The 20,713-nt window shown below is 40.7% G+C and overlaps 2 protein-coding genes across 6 annotated transcripts; both read right to left on the bottom strand.

The window, feature by feature from the left end:
* Window positions 1-936: 936 nt before the first annotated feature.
* On the bottom strand, window positions 937-8,881 carry LOC119883021 (aldehyde dehydrogenase, dimeric NADP-preferring-like). Of its 2 annotated transcripts, XM_038693470.1 has the most exons (11): window positions 8,505-8,881; window positions 7,812-7,872; window positions 7,149-7,333; window positions 6,834-7,065; window positions 4,705-4,790; window positions 4,245-4,453; window positions 3,984-4,101; window positions 3,749-3,890; window positions 3,493-3,659; window positions 3,295-3,394; window positions 937-1,607 (listed from the first exon to the last, which is right to left on the bottom strand). In XM_038693470.1, the coding sequence occupies exons 3-11, from the start codon at window positions 7,302-7,304 to the stop codon at window positions 1,294-1,296; spliced, it is 1,524 nt and encodes a 507-aa protein (XP_038549398.1). In that variant the 5' UTR covers window positions 7,305-7,333; window positions 7,812-7,872; window positions 8,505-8,881; the 3' UTR covers window positions 937-1,293. The 2 variants fall into 2 exon arrangements, with proteins under 2 accessions (XP_038549398.1, XP_038549399.1); XM_038693471.1 differs by lacking the exon at window positions 7,812-7,872.
* Window positions 8,882-9,209: 328 nt separating this feature from the next.
* Window positions 9,210-20,174, bottom strand: LOC119883022 (aldehyde dehydrogenase family 3 member A2-like). Of its 4 annotated transcripts, none has more exons than XM_038693474.1 (12): window positions 20,025-20,148; window positions 18,727-18,825; window positions 17,993-18,154; window positions 16,814-17,045; window positions 15,598-15,683; window positions 15,282-15,490; window positions 14,974-15,091; window positions 14,132-14,273; window positions 12,134-12,300; window positions 11,891-11,990; window positions 11,541-11,779; window positions 9,210-9,463 (listed from the first exon to the last, which is right to left on the bottom strand). In XM_038693474.1, the coding sequence occupies exons 3-12, from the start codon at window positions 18,152-18,154 to the stop codon at window positions 9,443-9,445; spliced, it is 1,476 nt and encodes a 491-aa protein (XP_038549402.1). In that variant the 5' UTR covers window positions 18,727-18,825; window positions 20,025-20,148; the 3' UTR covers window positions 9,210-9,442. The 4 variants fall into 4 exon arrangements, with proteins under 4 accessions (XP_038549402.1, XP_038549401.1, XP_038549403.1 ...); XM_038693473.1 differs by lacking the exon at window positions 20,025-20,148 and adding an exon at window positions 19,170-19,231; XM_038693475.1 differs by lacking the exon at window positions 18,727-18,825 and having other exon boundaries at window positions 20,025-20,174.
* Between the last annotated feature and the right edge of the window lie 539 nt (window positions 20,175-20,713).

The following is a 20,713-nucleotide window of genomic DNA, read 5'->3' as shown; positions in this document are numbered from 1 at the left end:
CTCCCTTACTCATCTGTTGACTTGGTCCCTAAACCCTCTTCTTTAGCCCTCTGCTGCCATCTGGTAGCCACACACAGTATCCATTATACTGGAACAGTGAGAACCAACTGCTTTGACAGAATCACATCTGATGTATTGTTCATATTGTTCATATCATAATTATAAACAGTCCATTTAGGGACAGTTGCATCAACTTGCAGAATTAACTCAAAGAAGACTATATTGTTAATATAACCTGCATTGCAGTATATGGTACACATTTCACTTTGTAAGACATTGCACACACAGTTATGCACACTTTGTTCAGGTAGTATGTAATCTGACACTTAACAGGTTACCATTATCATGCAAACACATTTACAATACAGCAATTATATGAAAGCAGAGAAATTACAACCACAATGCTGGAGTGATTGTTTTGGTCACTGTTTGAATGACTAAAAGTAAAACTGCTGTTAGCAGTGGGGTTTTGAAGACTCTTATGTTAGCTGAAGCCATTTACAGCCATTTTGTGCCTTAACCTGACCATGTTGTAGATACACTTATTTTACTGTTTGATTTGGGGCTTATTCCAGGGTTGGTATTAGTGACAGATACAGTATGTCGCTTTTTCTGAGGGATTATGGGATAAATCTGACAAAGCCTCCTGCAGCATCAGCAGGTTAGTAAAAGGTCTAACACTGCCAGTCTTTATTACTACATGGACATTTAACCACCAAGATAATCAGTGTTCTTCTTTTATAACTTCCATTTACTAAAACTGCACAGCAGGTGACTAAGGATCCTCAACATCTCCAATTTTTGCTAGCTGATTCATCATCATTTTAGTGAATGGATATATATTGAAAATGCAGCCTTAAAGTGAAGTATTGCTTGAAGAAGAAGGTTTTTAGAATTAGAAAATTATAAATGATGCTAAATAAAAATGGAAAGTGGTAATTTATCAACAAATCTTTATTCTGGATCAACACAAACTAAATACACACATGCTTTATCTGTGGATTACAGTTTGTATTTATACTATTTCCTCAAAAAGTGAACGTTAACCTGCAGTAATGAAAAATGCAGGACAGCAGTGTTTCTGACACTTTTGATGTTTAACTTTGTTTGTCTCATCGCTGAAGGAGGACATCTGATACAAAATAGACACACAGGAAATAAACGTTAGATAGGGTTATCCTATTTTTTATCTCTACAATATCTGAATACAAAACAGGATTCAAAGTTTGTTCAGATGGTTTCTTAACATGGAAATCATTGCAGCAGGCACATTTTCTTCTTTCTTTGGATTCTCTAGTTATAAAAGCCTCTCCAGTACCAGCAGGTGCAGTTGAGGCCTGCAGCTATGAGCAGGATGACCAGCAGGGTGATGAACAGGATGAAGCCAATGATGGTGGCAACGACTGCCCAGATCAACGTCCTCTTGGACATGTCGATCAAGGGTGACCTGAGGGCCATCCGCACCCTGCGCGCCCGTCGGCGGTCCTGAGGAGGGTACCGGGCCAGGTTGACACTCTCCATGCCCAGAGAGCGGACCAGGCACGCCCTCTGGTGGCTCAGCTGGTCAAAGGTGTGTTTACCGTGGTAGCGCCCCATACCACTCTGACCTGGAGAGGTCACAAACAAGTCTGTAGTCATCTCTTTTCAAATTAAAAACCTACTACTAATTCTACTAAATGGGGCAACTATATGAAGCCTGCAAGGTAGCTGTCAGTGCACTTCACACAGCACACTTATGTCTACCACCTCTGTTATGAACTGGTCCTAAATAAAATAAACAATAAATAATAAGATACCAGCCAAACCAGTGTGTGGTGCTTCATACCCAAATACAGCGAAGGGAGAAGAAAGGCTAAAGATCTGAAAGGTATTTTTCTTTCAAATGTGGATTTGTGACCCAATTGGACATCAGAGACACAAGCAGGTCCAGTTTCCGCTGTGCTACAGTCTTTATCAATTCTTATTCTACTATTGGCCTGGGGATGAACGTGCGCTTTTAGTTTTAGTTGCAGTGCTCTCCAGAGTGTCGTGACAAAGCTGAAACAGGTCCAACAGTGGCATCACCATTTTGCACATCTTATTTTTATTGATATGCAAAATGTTCCACCTCAGCCAAGTATGAATAGCTCTCTACAAGGGTTAAGCGAGTACTCTGTTGAAATGAGTATCCGGTACAGATAATGTTCTTTTTATGAGTAAGAGTATCATCAGAGTAAAATGTGTTTTCTAAAAAATTATGAATATTCTCTCACTATTCTAATCAAAAACATTGCACTGAAGCTCAATTCTGAGGCTGTTCTGTAAATAGTTTTCTAATAAATATAACAAATTCTGATCCACTCATACCTACGGAAGCCCTAAGCGGCCATCAATTCAAATACCATTGATTTTTACTCCGTTTTCCCCGTGATAACGGGATAATTATCTCGTGATAACAAACCATAGCTGAATACAGGGGTCCACTGGTGCGTTTCTTTAGGATAATGTCAGAGCACAGAGCACAGGACTTATAATCAAAGGATTTCCCCCCCCCCCCTTTTTTGTGTGTTTTTATCATCCTCTTCAACAAAGTTGTTCTAAAGAGATTCAGGGGAATCCAGTCAATGATGGGAAAATGAAAGGCCATAGTTTGATGGATGTGGACTAATCGCCGGGATGCAAACAGTCCAGCACGTGCTTTATTGTGATCATGTGAAAAATTTAACTCTGCAACACATTTTTTTCATCAATTTATCTGTCAATTCTTTTTTTCAAATGATTCATTATTAGGCTATAGAATACTTGAAAATTTTCAAAAGTGTCCATAATAAGTGCCCAGAGCACAAATAAATTACTTGTTTTGTCTGACATTAAAAAAAACTGAGATATTCAGTTTACATGTCATAAAATCATCATATTGGAGATGCTGGAACCAGCAAATGTCATGATTTTGCTTGATGATGATTAAAATGGTGAATCAATTATCAAAAATGAAATATCTAAATATTTACTCGAGCTTCGTTCGAACTCTGCATATAACACTATATTTATGGTGTGTATATGTGTGTTCTGTATACTGTAGTCTGTGTCTTTGTTTACGCTTGTTGTGAGCAAGCACATCGTGAGCAATGTACAATCCGGAGTCAAATTCCTCATATGTGTACTCATACCTGGCAAGAGTCGTTCATTAATTTTCAACCATTCAGACTCTTTTGTGAATGAATTCAAAATGTGTAAAATAAATAAACTCTTTGTTTTAACCTGGTGCAGTAAAGTAAACAACACAGACAATAATGCACTTTGAGTCTGTCTTACCAACACCACCAAACGGGAGAGAGCTGAGGGTGTAGTGCATCATAACGTCATTGACTGTCACCCCTCCACTTGTGGTCTCCTCGATCATCCTTTTTACTGCCTTAGAGAGACAAGAGGAGGAGAACCGGGGAAGATAACGAAGTGTTTTGAACATTAAAACGTGTTTTAAATCTTCTTGCACCTGCCGTTTCCTCTCACCTTCTTATCGGAGCAGAAGATGTAGAGGGCCAGAGGTTTCTCTCTCTCGTTGATGAAGCGGATGGCATCATCCATGTCACTCACAGTGACAATGGGCAGCAGAGGGCCGAAGATCTCCTCCTGCATCAGCCTGGAGTGAGGGGGCACATCCTTCAGCACTGTAGGGGCTGGATGTACAACATCAATGTTCACTAAACAGAAATATAAATTTCAAGAAAATATGCTGATTATCCACTACCTCACTGTATCTTCCTACCGATGTAACGCTGTGAGGAGTCATTCTGTCCTCCCACCACAGGAGTGTAACCCTCCATCAGACCCATGACTCTGTTGAAATGACGCTGGTTGATGATTCGGCCGTAGTCTGGTGAACATTTGGGATCAGCACCATAAAATTCCTGGGATGGATCAAAAGGTCTTGATAAAAACTCCCGACTACGAGGTTTCATGTACATTAAGATGTTAGCTCAGTCAGGTTTAAAGGATGGTACCAGTAGAGTCTGTCGGATGCATTCCACCACTCGGCCCTGGATGCAGGGTTCACACAGGATGTAGTCTGGAGCGATGCACGTCTGACCGCAGTTGATAAACTTTCCCCATGTGATACGACTGTATACAGACCAGGTAAGGAAGAACAAATGTATAATGTGGATCACTTGACAAGACATGTTGCCCTCAGAGCCCTGTGCAATTTATTCAGCTCTGTGTATGACTACTGGTGCTTTGGGATACTCTGATGAGTGGTGTGTTACCGGCAGGCAATTCTGATGTCACAGCTCTTGTCAATGTAGCAGGGGCTCTTGCCTCCCAGCTCCAGGGTCACTGGGGTGAGGTGGCGAGCTGCAGCCTCCATCACTAGTTTACCCACTGTGCTGCTCCCTGTGAAGAAGACGTGATCAAACCTGAGCCTCAGCAGCTCCTGGGTCTCTGACACACCACCGATCACTACTGGGTACAGATCCTGGAAATACACAGCAAAGTTATTTCGTTGTATCATATTTTCTGATCTATGCAGATACATTAACTACACAGTAATGAAAATGAGTTGCATGTTCCGGACACATTCAAGATGATGTGGGAGGAATGAGCCCCTAACACAGTGACCATGTAGTCAAATATATCTGTAATGTGCTGTGCTGTGTTGGTACAAGGCTTTGACGTTACAGCAGCTTGGAACATTATTTCATCAACAATAGCAGCTGGTGTTCAGACCTTGTCCAGATAGCGAGGCAGCAGCGCCCGGAGGAGGAGGGCCGAGCACTCGCTGAGCTCGGACGGCTTCACCACAGCTGCGTTGCCTGTAGAGAGAGAACACTGGTTTCTGTGAATGGAATGAGATCACTGAGTGACGGAGAGCAGACAAGTAGGAGGCTGAGAATGCAGGGCTCATGATGCTGTCACACCAAAATATTTCTCTTCCAAAGCCACTTTAAAGCAACTGATCTCTTTATTATCAGGACATAATACTTATCCCTTAAATAAGGGCATATTCATTATTTATCCAAAAATGGGTGAAAATGGCAAAAACTCTAATCATCTCTTAATCTATACACATACCATTCAAAAATCCTTTAAATTGCTAAATATAATGCCTTTGGTCCGGATTTAAACCCCTTAATGAACAATATGAGCCAAAAGTGATTAGGTAAAAAAACACTTTTCAGTTGAAGAATCAATTTTCTTTGTTTACACCTTACAGTTACTCACACATTTCACCTTAACTAAAATAGCAAAGGTTTTAAAGAGTTGTTGTATTAAAAGTTAATCTGACCCTCAGTGTTAGAGTTAACTAGCTAACTGGCTGATGGATATAGGCTAGACTGTAACAAGACAAGACAAATTAACCACAACGTATTCCATTCTGATGACAAAGTCAAACTATATTTCCCATTAACCCAATAATATGTTCACAGTTAATGCTTTTATAAGAATTTGCTATTTCTCTTGTTTGATTGCGGAATATTTGGAATACTTTAGTATTTGGAACAGGTATGCATAAGCCAGAGACCTGTGGAAACGTTTTAACCTGCGTAACTGCATATAAGCAGCAGTAAACATTGATATGATTTGACTATCAATTTATAAAGTTTGCCAGCAAACAAACAGTTGCTTATTTACACATCCAACACACATGGAGCAACATTCTGATTCATTTGGAGTCATGCTGTCCCCCTGATGAATGTAATGTGATATTCACTCTCCTTTTAGCAGATTTCTGGTCTCCACTAAATCCTTTAGCTGCTAAATGCTCCACTATGTTCACTAGCTAGTCTCTACCTGTGTCAGTCTGTTGTTTGCTGCTGGTAGTGTACAAGTGGGTTTATATGAGTATTTTAACCCAACACAGTAAAGCTGCAGGCGGTAAAATAAAAACAATGAGCTGAGAAGATGCTACAACATTCCACTGAGCTAAAGGGAGCTGAAGAGTTTGTGATAAGGCTCTGTGGGTTGGTCACTATGCATGATACCTTTCATATTACAGAGTCATTTGATCAATTTCTATTGTAGAATTATTCATTAATGCATCATGTATATACAGTATTCTCTGCCTGCTTGTTCCTATACTTAATCAAAGATGTTACATAGAGTAAAATATATCCTCGCCAGCATTTTTCGGATCCTAACCATGACTTAAAAAAAACTGCCCCCTAATATGAAATATTTTTTATATCTTATATATCTAATATATATATCTATTTTATATCAAATATAGTGTTGGGATGGTACAACTCTTTACACTATTATAACTTAGAGCTACTATTTTTGGTGGACTATCTAATTAATTTATTTAAAATGTCACCAATGCACAAATAGAAGTGGAATTAGACATTTTCAAATCTATGAAAAACACAATTGTAATATAGGTCGAAATTTATATGACATATTACATTTTTGTAATGATGCAGAAGAAATGAGGCAAACTGATCCCTTGTTGTTTTGATCTCTCCCAAATGCTGACATTTAAAAAAAAATTAAAGGACCCTTCTCTGCTCTGCCTGTCTGATCAGCGAAAAGGAAAACATACTTACCCCTCCCCATTCTCTGACCTCCCATCCACCGTCATATTTTGTGCACAGTCCCTTGGTTCTGTTGCACGGGTTTGCATGTGACAACGTTTTTTTTCTTTTTCTTAGAGTATGAACTCACATAAACCCCAGTATACAGTAGCTCCACCCAACTTCAGCCTGAGCAATGATTGAAAACACATGTGGATGTGCAGAGACTTCAGAATTCATTTCTATGGGTTAGAAGCTCATTTCAGACTGGCATTGTCACCAAAAAAAGTGGCAAAGGAGGTCTACTTGACTAACTTTAAGTAAGCTATAAGGAGCGATACCTACCAGCAGCGATTGCTCCAACCAGTGGCAGGAGGGTAAGGGCCCAGGGGTAGTTCCAGGCCCCGATGATGAGCACCACTCCCAGGGGCTCCGGCTGGATATAAACCTCATCTGATATAGTGAGGAGGTTCTTCTCCACTGGACGTGGAGCCACCCACTCTGCCAGTTTCTCTATAGCCAGCTTGATCTCATTCTCAATGCCAATCAGCTCCAAGAGCGGTGTGTCGTATTGGCTCTGTAGGAAACTCAGCACACTCAACATATTTCACACACATACATTACATGTTACATGCAGCGGCGTGCTGTGTCGCGACTCACCCTGTTGATGTCCTGTTTGAGGGCAGTGGAGATCTCTGTCTCTTTCTCAGTGATCATCCTCTGCAGGGCGTGAAGCTGCTGCAGTCTGAACTCCACAGGCCGAGTCCTGCCGCTCAGGAAGGCCTCCTTGGCCCGCAGCACTGCCTGCCTCTCCATTCAGACAGCTCGAGGACAGCAAACCACAACTGTAGACACGCATAAGACAGCAGGCTTGTCTGTTAGAAATTTACAGCATCAGTAGCAGTGACAAGCCAGAGTCCAGTCATGCTCTTTTAAAAAGGTTTTGTTTTTTCAAAGTGGCGGCATGTGTTCAGTTACACAATGCACCAGCCTGTTAGACATTTAGGCATGTAAACACAAGCTACAAAACAACTGCTCAACAGTTGTGATGTGCAAATATCCAAAACAAATAGGGTAAAGGTACTTTATTTGTCACATACACATACATGTAGCGAAATTCATTCTCTCATTTAACCCATCCCTGTGAACAAGTGAGAGAGGGAGGAGATAACTGAATCTAGTAAAACTGAATGTCTGCTCAGTAAAGGAAACTTTAAGGAAACTAGGCTGCAAATAGCAGAACAGGTACAAAACAAATGTTGTTCCCTCTTTAACCCAGATTTGGATTTTCTATTTCTTCTTAGTCCTACTAAATTCATTTACCTTGCAAGAGCAAATACAAAGACTTCTGCTGCCCTTTTTTTCTGATTGGATGCAAATATGCCTGTAGAAAAAAATGCTGGAGTTTAGTCTTTCATGATAGTTATTAAAATGTTCAAATCCATGTGCACAACTAATGTTATTTATAGTGTTATTTCTAAAAAATAAATAAAAAACTGTCATAAAGAGGGTATGAAGGTTGACCTTTAATTTACAATGGAGCTTGTTGCAAGTCTGACAGAACCCCATATATACTGGATGGAGTAAACCTCATCTTGTGGCTGAATTTGCTTCATCCAAAGTAGGAGTCTCCCCTTGTTTTTTCATTGCTGAAATAATTACATCTAGACTTCTTGACAGGAAAAGTATGTTTTTGCTGAATGATGATATTAGAATCTGCATGTTATATTATTGAAAGCTCCAGATGTGCGTGTTGACAGGTAGGCTATGCATTTACAGTTACCTTTAGAGGTTTCACTGGGTCTGATATTTCTCTTTAGTTAATACAAATGTCTAGGTATTCATGACAAGGTAGCTGTGTCGTTTATTTTCAGCAGGTCTAACTTTTTGTTTATTTAAAGCCTGTAGGCTACATAAGTGCTGTAAACGCGGTAATGTCGAATATCAATACCTTCTGATGACATTATCTCGTTGATTCGGGAACAGTGGAAGAGAAAAAAAAAAAAGTAGACTTACCCAGGCTCAGCTCAAACACGCATCCAGTGGATTATCTCTAAAATATTAGCTCAATAATCCGTCACAGATCTGAAAGTGGTTCAGATGTCGGACACGCTGCGGGCACGCTGACTGACTGACTGAGCCTCATTGTGCGCTGCCCACCAGTCAGGCTGCTCTAGGATCAGTTTACCGCGAAGCTTGCGCACTGTAACCAGCAGCTTCATTCAGACCACCTCACTGAGACCTTCATCACATCAGACACCCCACCGCCACACACGCACAATATTCAAAGTTCCACGTTTACCTATTGTATAATTTTCCATTAGCGTCTGTAGCTCGCTTACCTGTGCTTCTTCTTTTACAGCCTTTAGCTGTCCTAATCAGCCATCATGAAGGTCAATGTATCTTAATAACAGCTTATCAGTCATAGCAGACATGTCTTAAATTACAATAACCTTGGGATCTTGTTAATGAATGGCTTTTAGTTTTGTACAATGTTAAAAACATTTTTTTTTAAGTCAATAGCGAAACAATGAACAATATTAAACGTCTTTATATTTAATTACATTACACGAGTATGGATCCCAATCAAATGTTACCAAGAACTGCCACCATTGAAAGCTTGACATTCACTGTTAAGGATTTCCATGTAAAAGGTAGTTTGTGTGCATTAATTTTCATTTAGTAGTGTAATAAATTGCATCACTGCTAAACAGTTTCACAATGTCAAAATATAAACAAGGATCTCCATTTATTAGGTTAAATGAAAATATAGAGCTATACAATTTATGTAAAATAATAAAATAGTATGTCAGTATCTTAAGGTGTAACAAAGTAACATGAATGAGAAACTATGGATCAGTCAATCACAGCAGCGATCCACTATAGGTCAGAAGCCCGTGTGGCTATCCCAGGATCACCTGCACAGGGTTCAACTCAGGCCAGCAGTTTGTTCCTTAGCCTCGTCGCAGGAACCGCTGCAAGAAACATGACACAAACTCAGTGCAAAGAGACAGATCCAAACTGTTGGAAGTACAGAGATAACAGATACTTTAACTGTCCACAGAAGCACAACAAGTGTGGATGTCAACAAAGAAGGTGGGATGGACCAAAACAAAAGGGGGCATTTAGCAGAGGAGAGTGAAGCATGCTGGGTAATTAAAGGGAGGGTAGATGAGGGGGCATTATGTGGTTAGATTTCCTGGACAACACCACACATTGTCTGCTGGAGACAAAGCCATTGTTGTATGAGGGTACAGGCCTGTAGGATTGTGGGTAGGTGCAGGGGAAGAGTACTCATATCTGGTTCTCTTGGGAAACTGTATGTCATTATTCAAATAGTTGTAAACAGTCATCACACAAATACCCCACATATAAAAAACATCCCTCTACAAAAACTGCCCCCCCCCCACCCGTTTCATAAAGCATAACTGTTGCGTAAAACAAATGCTTCCTGCTGTTAAGGTGAATATGGCCGTGTCGATACAGTTTTAACCTTGGGTGAGACAATGAGACATTAAAGTGTGTCAATTATTAACAAAGAATTAGCACTTTCTCAGTGTTGTTTTGTCAAACAACATCTTGTTCTCAGTGATATCTAATGGCTGAGAGCAAGACACGGCCCACGTGGCACATAGGACTAAGAAATATGTTATGAGTGGGGCTGAACACATATGCAGATACTGTACGTTCGGTCTGAGACAGGCCGTGTTATGCGCAGTCGGGTCTACCGGCTCAGATCCCTGAGATTTTAATAGATCAAGTACTGTGGAAAACAAGGTCCATCACAGAAGAACACTGCGGCTAATCCCTCTTGAATGAGAACAGCTTAAAAGCATAAGTCTGGTAATATTCTATGTTCTTCTTCTTTGTCAATAAATACCATGAAAACAACAATGACATGGTCTACTAACAACTGCTGCATCTCCAAGGCCTTAAAAATCTTACTCCTCTGTGCCACAGAGCCCCAAAAACCTATTAGAAACACATCTTAATACATGGCTGGAAATAGTCCCCAACAAATGACTAATTTACTTCTGTTTGGTAAAAACTACAGTGCCCAGCTTTTATAGAAAATGACTTTTTTTTTTTTTTATGAAAAAGATATTAGTGAACAGTTCCCCTAACATTATCGGGTGCAAAATACTGTAGTTGTATGGCTCTCCACATTACTTCACAAGCTAACCAAGTCCACATTACTATCCTGTGTACAACTGGTATTCTGTCAAAGTGTTGATAAACTGTAAAATTAAATGATTAACTGTAAAATGGAAATGTGGAGCAATTTGTTTATACTAGCCTACAGTGATGGAAGGCAGGGACAGCCAGCTACATTAGAACGGATCCGACGTTTGCTTTGTAACATTCAATTTAGATTTATTGTGGTTTTACAGATACTCGGGTACACAGCCTCTTGGCAGGTCTCTGATGTTGGTGGCGGTTACAGGTCTCTGTAACTTACGTGACCCACATAATATCCAATAACGCAACCCGACGGTGCAGGACACAACACAGTGGAAGACCCATTCAGTAAGTTAAAGTAACATTACTTACTGCAGTCTGACTGTTATACTAAAGTGTGGCAACAGTCTCATTTATAATATTCAGTCCAGCTCACTAACAGTTGTCATTATCATCCAATACATTTAGCAAAGTCAGCACACTTTGCTGAGCCTCTGGTGAAAGATAGCGTTATTGAAACACTGGCACGTGATGCATCATGTCGGCTAAATGCACCGAGCATGGATTATGTGTTGTTAAACTACACGTGGCCCCTTCAATTAATAAAGAATAAATATTTACTTGGGTTTAAATGAAGTTTTTCTTTCAAGGCAGTTCCTCTGGAAAACTGCTTATAAACTGAATGCAACTAACTAAACACACAAATGTCTCAGAACTTTGTCTCTAATCTCCCAATAATTAGAACCAAATTGAACAGTTCTTTCTATTAAAGCTCTTAGGAAACTACAGAAATATAAAACAAAGCATTACTGATACCAAAACAAGCCCTGTTAATCCTATTTGGATTGGAATGGTATATTTTGGTTGCTTTACCTGCACCACAAATGCTGCCAAGCCTGCCAACATGATCACCAGTGACACGCGCTGCAGCTTGCACACGTTGACCTGCTTGAGCAGAAGGAATCGAGCCCAGCCCAGCTTTTTGGCGGTGTGAGGTGGATAACGCATGCTGTTGACTGCCTCCATCTTCAGCTGCTTGATCAGACAGCTGCGCAGGTGGCTGAACTGGTCAAAGCTGTAGCGGCCGTGGTAACAGCCCATACCACTGTTACCTGAGAAAGAGGTGGGAGGACCGGTCAGTTTTACATGTGTTTTAGCTTTATTCCTCAAAATAAAAAGGAGACTAAATAACTGCAGGTTTAGTTTAACGGTTATACACTCACCGACTCCTCCGAAGGGCAGAGCGCTAACTGTAAAGTGTACCAGACAGTCATTAGCCAGCAGAGCTCCACTGGACGTCTCCGCTAAAACCCTTTTGATCAGCTATTTATCAGATAGGAATAGTCGATAAAACAGAGCAGTGTGGGTACAATCTTATCATAGCATTTTAAAATCACAAATGCAAAAAGAGCTAAATGTTAACTCAAATAATGGGAAACAAACATGTCTGTTGGTGATGTGTTTACCTTGTTGTCATGGGAGAAGACATACACAACCAGAGGTTTCTCTCTCTCATTAATAAACTGGATGGCCTCGTCTACACCGCTCACTGCGATGATGGGCAGCAGAGGCCCAAAGATCTCCTCCTTCATCACTTTGGAATCCCTCGTCACATCCTTCAGCACAGTGGGGGCTGCGAGGAAACCGGAAGAAGAGGGTCATTCAGTACAAGCAAATATTGTCAGGATTTGGGGTTTTATTTTATTATTTCCTATTTTATGTCGAAAGAGTCCTAACCTGTGTTTCTTTGTTAATTTCCTGTCTTTGTGTTAACCCGCCTGTGTGATCGTTTACCTTGCTCTGATTAGTTTCACCTGTGACTAGTTATACTCCCCTCACTGGTGTATTTAGTTCTGTGTGTTCCTTTGTTTCAGTGCCAGTTCGTCTCCGTCCATTAGTCAAGCGCTCCAGCCTTTTTGTGGTTTCCTGGTGTTTGTACTTTATCTTTGTTTTTCCTGAACCTTGCCCGTCTGTGGATTATACCCTATTATATTTCATTTTGATTGCTTCTAAAGTCTTGACCTTAGCCTTTCTCATCATCCCTGTGCGCCGTTAATTCATTATTTGTGCCATTAAATCATTGAACTGTACAGAATCTGCCTCTGCATTTGGGTCCTACTCCTCGCGTTACTGGTTACGCTCATTGCACACACTGTGACTGTGTCTCTCAAATGTATTGATACTGATTTATTTACACATTGGAAAGACACTATATACACGTAGTGTTGTGTTTTTTCCAGTTGTAAGTATCCTGGCAAGAAATAAAAATGTGTGTACTATATAAATGCTCTGGGTACAATTATTGTGTAATTGACAAATTACCTACAGATGAGGGGTTTTGAAGAGGAGATACATAAAATGTCATTAGGTTATTTTTACCTGTGCCTTACCCATCAGTTTAAATAATGAGATTCAATAACAAGGGGTAACATATTCAACTCCTTTTACGGCAACAAAGGTTACTTAAAAAAAAAAAAAAAAAAAAACTTGACCGTTTCAACTACCAAAACAATCTATAGTAACACAACACGCACTTCCTCCGAGTCCATGAACATGTTCTGCTGTTAATACTCCAAAAACATTTGGGTATAAAACAGTGAGGAGACGGAGTAAAGAAGCAGATTATGCTGCAGGAGGGGGGTATTAGATATTATATGGACAATTTTTCTTGCCACAAACCGGGTAACCATTGGAATTTCTTAATTGATCCAAGCCGATTAAACCTGCCATCCTTCTCAAAGACGACTTCTACAGTCAAGTCGACTCAAAACCTTAAGTAGTCTGCGGCACTATGTCACTGAGCATAGCGACGTTTCAAAATGCTAATCGACACCATGTATATGCCAGCAAGGGCTACCATCACCAACATCTAAAGTAAAGTCATCAGCTGGCCTCTTGAGCCAACCACTACTGCAATCAATTCAGTTTACACAACTTTAGATGCTTTTTTTCCCCACTGCAGCTTAAAGTACAAATGCTTTTAGCTCCATCTCTTGGAAAAATGTTACCAGACCTCAAGTAGGTCAGTGGCTGAGAGAAATGTCCCAAGGTCTTTCAATGGAAAAGATAACACATCCAAAAGGGCTGTTTATACATTATACTGAAAATAGTGTTTGAATGATGTGCTTGCTTAGGCAGAAGAGACATGGATAGGTAGAATGTAGGATGATTAGTGATATGGTGCCAAGTCAATAAGAAGAATGGAGCTCTGAATGTAATGTTGTAACAAGAGAGAAAAACAAGATTGTGACTGCTCTTCCTTCTCCCGTTACATATAGCAGGCCATTATTTTTGTATCAATCAGATGGGTGAACGTGGTGAAGGGAAGATACAACATAGTGCATTTTTTATTTGAATGCACAATGTTTATATTGATATGCTTTAACACTGCCCTGTGTATTGATTGTTGTCATCCCTAAGTGAAAAGCTTTTTTAGCAATCAGTTGCTCAAACACACCGCATACCTATGTAGCACTGGGATTCATCACTGTCTCCACCAACAGCAACGCTGCTCCCCTCCATGAGAGCCATAACCCTCTTAAAGTGCCGCTGGTTAATAATGCGTCCGTAGTCCTCAAAGCTTTTTGGATCATCGGTGTAAAACTCCTGCAATGTGTGAAATGAAAGATGAAGATGTTCTGACTGCTTGTAATCTTGCAATTAAAGCTCAGAATCCTCTCAAGGCCTGTTTTTCCTTCGTGCTGTAGTGAACGATAGTTCCTGTGTATCACGCTATGGTTACTATTGTTCAAATATGGGAAATGGCAATGCACTAATAAAATTAATAGATTTTCCTATTATTCCTAGTAAGTAAGGAGAACACACACACACACACACACATATATATAGCTCAGAGTGTTTATCCACTGGTGTTTGAGGGCCTGTCAGACTAGCTGCTAGTCGAGCATTATGACACGCATGTTGCTGTGACGTCACAGCAAAGCGTAACTGCTACAAACACGCCGTTTTCAGGCAGTTCAGAGCAGTGTTTTCTGTGGAAGGAACTCCCTTTGGGCTTTTTCACTTTGGAAATCTATTACATGCACAAGATATAACTCAAAGGAGAGGGAAAAAGCTAAAAAGCATAATATGACCTCTGTAACAGACCAGAAGTTCTCCCTGTTAGATTTTACAGCACATAGGTATGGAATAGTTACACCAAGGAAATTGTCATGTTTTATATTCTCTAATCAATATTATTCCTAATCAATTAAATTTTAAAAGAAACCTAAGCCTCTCATTTTACTTTGGACCTCCTGAAATCTTATGAATAACTGACATTTTAAAATCTTCACTTTAAACCAACCTTGATGCTCTTCTCGATCTCTTCTATTACTCGGCTCTGGATGCAGGGTTCACACAGGATATAGTCTGGAGCGATGCACGTCTGGCCACAGTTGACAAACTTTCCCCACGTGATGCGACTGTATTGTGAGAAGAAAGTTATGCAAAACCCTCAAACCTTTATGTTGTATTAGCACATTGTTGGGGTTTTGAAACTCATCTGGGAACTGTGTTGGCTTTGAGAATAACTGCTTTGTGTTTGGCAGTTATTTGAAGCTTCAGTGGATTAATGGCAACATTTGTGTGCTTCATTTTAGAGTTCAAACTGACCGACATGCGACAGTGATGTCACAGCTCTTGTCGATGTAGCAGGGGCTCTTCCCTCCCAGCTCCAGGGTCACTGGGGTGAGGTGGTAAGATGCAGCTTTCATCACCAGTTTACCCACTGTGCTGTTTCCTGTGTAGAAAATGTGGTCAAATCTCTGCTTCAGCAGCTCCTGGGTCTCTGCCACTCCACCTGTCACCACTGGGTACAGATCCTAGAGAGAATAAACAGTCATTAAAACTCCCCGTACATTCACACTTAAAATGCAGATAATAGGAAAAAAGAGGTTATGTAACATATCGAACGAGGCAGGAAGCTCACTTTGTCTAGATACAGAGGGAGAAGTTCCTCCATGACCTTGGCAGAGTGAGGGCTGACCTCAGATGGCTTAATTACTGCTGCATTCCCTGAAAGATGAGAGAGACACAGTGGCAGGATGGTAACGCACAAAAAAACAACACACATAAAAAACACTTTTGGTGATGAAAAGCAAAATCCCAAGCCAATAACGCTGAACCTACAGGTTAGAGTAGCTACAGGTTATATAAGCTACCTGTGATGTTGAGATATTTTAAATCTGTGTTTTTGGTGTACGTTTTTCCACTTAGCTAAGGATGAATGATTTCCAACATTTGGCTAAGGATTTTGAGAGTCAGATTGTGTCAAAGGGATGGTGACTGGTCTATAGAGGCCTTTTCAGACACGCGACACCAGTTACTGTCCAGTATACAGACCAAACAGGTTATCTCCTGTGAATATTTAGGTATCTATGTGGACACTGCTTTATCTTTATTTTATCTGTAGCAAGGTACACAAAGCATTTACTTTCTTAGGAGAGTGATTTTTTTAGATTTGGAACAAATGCACAGATCCTGTTGACATCACCAGCTACAGTGACAAGAAGAAAAATCAGCCATGTGGACCATCTGCATGGATTCATGCAGTATGGAATCAGTACATGGTATCTCTGTTCAACGACTGTGGGTCAAATGCTTGAGTCAAGTTTGGCTGGTAATATTACACCAGAACCCTCTCAAATTTATTTCAAGAATATTAGCTTTTTGCCATCAAACAGAAGATTTAGAGACCCACAGGCTCGACTGAAAAGACTGCAAAGCACTTATTCCTCAGAGTTTGGGTAGGCCTCAGTGTACCTGTGTAGACTGAGCTCGGAATGTTAAAGTGAGCAATTAAATTGATCACACTGCAGGTCCTTATTCGTTTGCTTCTGCTTCTTCATGATATTTGAAAATAGAGGGGGAGTGCTGATCTGATGACTGTTGTGACTATACACATTTTTATTTCTTTAACTGCATTCTCCTCTGTCAGGAGAAATGACTATGTATGTTTCCTCTGTGATGCTTTTCTCACTGTGCGATGAACGCCAGTGCAAACCTGGAGTTTTACCTGGGTGTAATGATGTAGCAAGAGAGCCGGCACATGTAGCCCATTTAGCAACACCACAGGCTGTGCACCTTTAAAACCACCAGTGGGCCTATCTACAATACATATGGGTGTGTAGGAGTATATTTGGTACCAGCAGCAATGGCTCCGACGAGCGGCTGGAGGGTGACAGCCCAGGGGTAGTTCCAGGCCCCGATGATGAGCACCACTCCCAGAGGCTCTGGCTGCACATAAACCTCATCTGATATGGTTAGGAGGTTCTTCTCTACCGGACGAGGAGCCGCCCACTCTGCCAGTTTCCCTATAGCCAGCTTGATCTCTCCCTCCAGTCCCAGTGTCTCAAACAGCTCAGCCCCATTTTCACTCTAAAAGCAGGAGGGGGGGGGGACAAAATCCATACAGAAGTGGTAGTTAACGTCAATGTGTTTTGTTTTGGAAACATTAGAACAATGTGTGTGAACAATGTGGAGAGGTAGCAGGAAAATAAAACCATGTTCAAAGAGGACTTCCTTTTCGGATTAAAAACTAAACTACTTATTTTGATGATTTCAGCAGTCACAACAGTAATTAGTATGTTTCAGTTCCATATAGCTCTACACTATCATTTTGGATTTGAATCCTATTTTATCTTAAAAAATAAAAATACTTAATAGTTTTTGAATTAACAATGTTGTACAAATCAACTTGGGTGCATGATTGTACTCATTAGGGGAAAAAAAAAAAAAAAAAAAGTCATCTTTAAGACGTTTGGCTGAAAAATCCTGAGATGCTTTCTATTGTCCAGCTCGACCACATGCTGCACTGAGCTAGAACTTGACCTATTGTACATGTCTGTGGAGGGCTATGCTTGTTTGACAGTGTGCATTAATCTTTAAAAAGGCCAAGAGCAACACTGCACTATTAAATTCCATAAGTATTGATCAAACAGAAGCAAACTAGATGAGCAACTATAGAAACAAATTAAAACCACATACAAAAACTGCAGACCAGCACAATTGATTATTTTCTTGGATTGTGTTCTGTTTCCTTAACTGCCAACTTGTCTTCCAATCCTGTTGTCAATAGAGTTCTGGCCTGTTCTCTTCCTGATGTGTTAATAATTTCCCCCAAAATAATCTTAAAACTAAATGTTCCAGATAGACTGAAAATAATCCTGTGAATGTTGCATTCTGCTGTACAGTGTATTACTGTCAACTGACCTGTACAGTCCCAAGACTATGTATGCATACAGTTTCCAGACCCTCACAAAATTGCAACCTTTTCCTGGATTTCTAGGACCTTCTGGAGGCCGGTAAAGTTTTGACTGACCCACCTTGCCGAGGTCCCTTTTGACAGCATCTGCAATGTTCCTCCGTCTCTCTGAGATGAAGCGGAGCAGACTCTTCAGCTGGAGGATCCTGTACTGCAGAGGTTTGCTTTTTCCTGTCTGGAAAGACTTCCTGGCCTGTTGTACAACCAGCTGCTCTCGGGACATCTTAAATAGAAAATGGATATACAGTTTAAGCACCAAATGGACCCATTTCAATCCACTTTTTCGCTTTCTGGCTCATTTAACTTAAATGCTAAAGTCATTTCATTAAGATTGCCACTAAAAGCAAATGTTGGCAGATTAAGGAGCGTGTGTGTGACATTAGCTGCTGCTAACATTAATGCTGCGTTCCAGGCACTCGGAACTCGAAAATTTCCAACCTCCAACTAGAAAGAGAACCATTGAATCGTGAACTCGGAGAAGAAAAAAAAATGTCAGGAGTAGCAGCCATAGACAGTATATTACTGGACGAAGCCACCCCGCTAATTTGAATGGAGAGCAGTGAAGCCAGTTTTGGACCAATAAAATACTACTACAGGGCTACTTCCTGTTGGCACCAGCGTCTTCTAAGCATAATCACGCAGCATAACCGTGGTTTAATGACGTAAAGCAACGGCAGAAACACTGTAAATGTAGTAACGTTAGCTGCATCGCTGCACCAACAAAAAGTTTCATGGCTCAGTGTGTTTGTCTGACTCTGATCGTTACCGTTTAACCCGCCCACCTACGAGGCTCACCTGCCAAACACCAACACAGCGTCACTGATCGCCAAATAGTTGTTTTACATTCACTGAAAGTTGGAAAAAGGTTTGGATGATTCCTCACAGATAGGTTACCTGATAGTAAACAAGATGAAAGAAGTGTCGTTCAGAATAATTCACAGATATTACCCTGCTAATCATTACATGGTTAAATTTAAAAGAGACATCAATACAAACTGTTCTTTCAGTGAAGACCACCCAGAAACTGTTTTGCACCTCTTTTGGTATTGCTCACACACCACAACATTTTGGCAAAACCTCAGCAGATTCATCATTGACCATCTTTATAAAGACTATATGTTTACTAAAAGTTTACAAACTAAACAATACGGTTTCATCCCTCGCGTTCGACGGGATGTCACAGGGTTTTGACGTCATTTTTGGGCCTACATGGCTTCACTGTCCGATCCCTGGCTTACCCCCTTGGTAGCAGCTGAATGACGTCACACAACAATGGCAGCTCCCATGGAAGCACCATAGACTAAAAAGGGAAGCACACATATAACATAAAGGCAACATGAAAGTATAAGTGTATGACCCATGCCATCATATAGTAAAACCTGTTCTGCATGTAAATTGATGTATAAATGTTTTGCATTTTTGCAATGTTAAATACATTTACTGACTTTTGAGGATTATGATCTCGTTATCATGAGACCACAACAGTCGTTATCTCGAGATCACGAGATAATCCAGTTATGACGGGAAAACGGAGTAAAATAAAAGATATGAACCGTTGGCCGCTTAGGGCTTCCGTAGATTATCACTTGTCATTAAAACATAACAATAATGCCATGTTTTTCGTTCACTTTCGGCGTCAGGCACCACCAATGCACCTGGAACGCTCGGAGGTTGAAAATCGGAGATTTCAACCAGGACAATTCCCAGTTCCAAGCAGTCTGGAACGCGGCATAAATCAACGTTATGAACAGGATTAACGGGCATGTAGCTAATTAACGTTAATGACACAATTTGCTTTACATTATGTTGCCGTAGACCTTTCTTGTGGCAAACACTTAGTGCAAAGGGAACACAGACAATACGTTACTCGCTGTACATTAATACCAGAGTCACTATTAGTCTCTGGATAAACACGTTCGTCCTGTAAATCCAGGTTGGTTTAGCTTGGTTGCTAACCGGTAGTAATGGCATTTCAAACTGTTTTTAAACAGCTAACGTTAGCATTAGCTACAGCAAACATGCGAACAAACATGCGAACAAACATAAGCTATTAATATGTAAGTGACAGCTGAAGCTGTAGCAAAACCTTTTACCTTTCAGAGCCACGCACCGGTAAACTGTTAAAGCTCAAACGTAGCTAAGTTAACTGGTTTTAAAGTCGTCTGCTTAGCTCACGTTACAGTCAGACGGCGTCACAAATTGGGTTGGATGTTTGCATGTCCATCAAGGAAATGGCCTATCAACTGCAAAACACAACCGGTGTGACACCAAAATATGTGACCTATCAGATTCTGTGACCCAAAAGGCAAGTTAAGCGCCAGAGGCTTTGTTGACGATGTGAAGCGGTTGCAGTTGGGTTTAGGCACCAAAAGTACTTGGTTATGGTTAGGAAAACATCGTCGTTTGGGTGTAGTCACAGAATCTCATAGGTCACACATTTTGGTGTTACACCGGCTGAGCGCCTCCGTCAGTAACAATAACAACAACAGTGTAGCCGCATGTCAGCTGCTGGTGAGAGGCACCGCTGGACAATCTCAAAGAACGTGTTCACCCCATAGACTGTAATGAGTCCAAACATCCTCTTCGCTGTCCCACGGTCTGACAGATTGTCACAATAGTGCCAGTTGAATAGTGCGTTACGTTTCACAATACGGTGTCAAAAGTGGTTTCCAAAGCCCTGTGTCTGCTCCACGAGAATGATGTCGTTTCAATCCAACAGCACCCATTTAAAATCACAAGGAAAGCGAAATACTTCATAAGAGTGGGCTAATTACTGGAAACT

Source organism: Micropterus salmoides, unplaced genomic scaffold (genome assembly GCF_014851395.1).
Source record: "Micropterus salmoides isolate LMB-PRFRI ecotype aquatic unplaced genomic scaffold, ASM1485139v1 Ms_hic_scaffold_3, whole genome shotgun sequence".
Classification (NCBI taxonomy): domain Eukaryota; kingdom Metazoa; phylum Chordata; class Actinopteri; order Centrarchiformes; family Centrarchidae; genus Micropterus; species Micropterus salmoides.
Note: the sequence above shows the minus strand (reverse complement) of the source record. Positions and strands in the feature narration are given on the sequence as shown.

What these genes read in the sequence shown, in the direction of transcription:
- LOC119883021 (XM_038693470.1), bottom strand. Translation starts at nt 7,304, where the DNA reads ATGGAGAGGCAGGCAGTGCTGCGGGCCAAGGAGGCCTTCCTGAGCGGC. An exon ending in TCAAACAGGACATCAACAGG is followed by an intron (nt 7,066 to 7,148) that starts GTGAGTCGCGAC and finishes AGTTTCCTACAG; the next exon opens with AGCCAATACGACACACCGCT. An exon ending in GACATCAGAATTGCCTGCCG is followed by an intron (nt 4,102 to 4,244) that starts GTAACACACCAC and finishes GTCTGTATACAG; the next exon opens with TCGTATCACATGGGGAAAGT.
- LOC119883022 (XM_038693475.1), bottom strand. Translation starts at nt 18,154, where the DNA reads ATGTCCCGAGAGCAGCTGGTTGTACAACAGGCCAGGAAGTCTTTCCAG. An exon ending in CGTCGGAGCCATTGCTGCTG is followed by an intron (nt 15,684 to 16,813) that starts GTACCAAATATA and finishes CTCATCTTTCAG; the next exon opens with GGAATGCAGCAGTAATTAAG. An exon ending in TCCCTCTGTATCTAGACAAA is followed by an intron (nt 15,491 to 15,597) that starts GTGAGCTTCCTG and finishes TATTCTCTCTAG; the next exon opens with GATCTGTACCCAGTGGTGAC.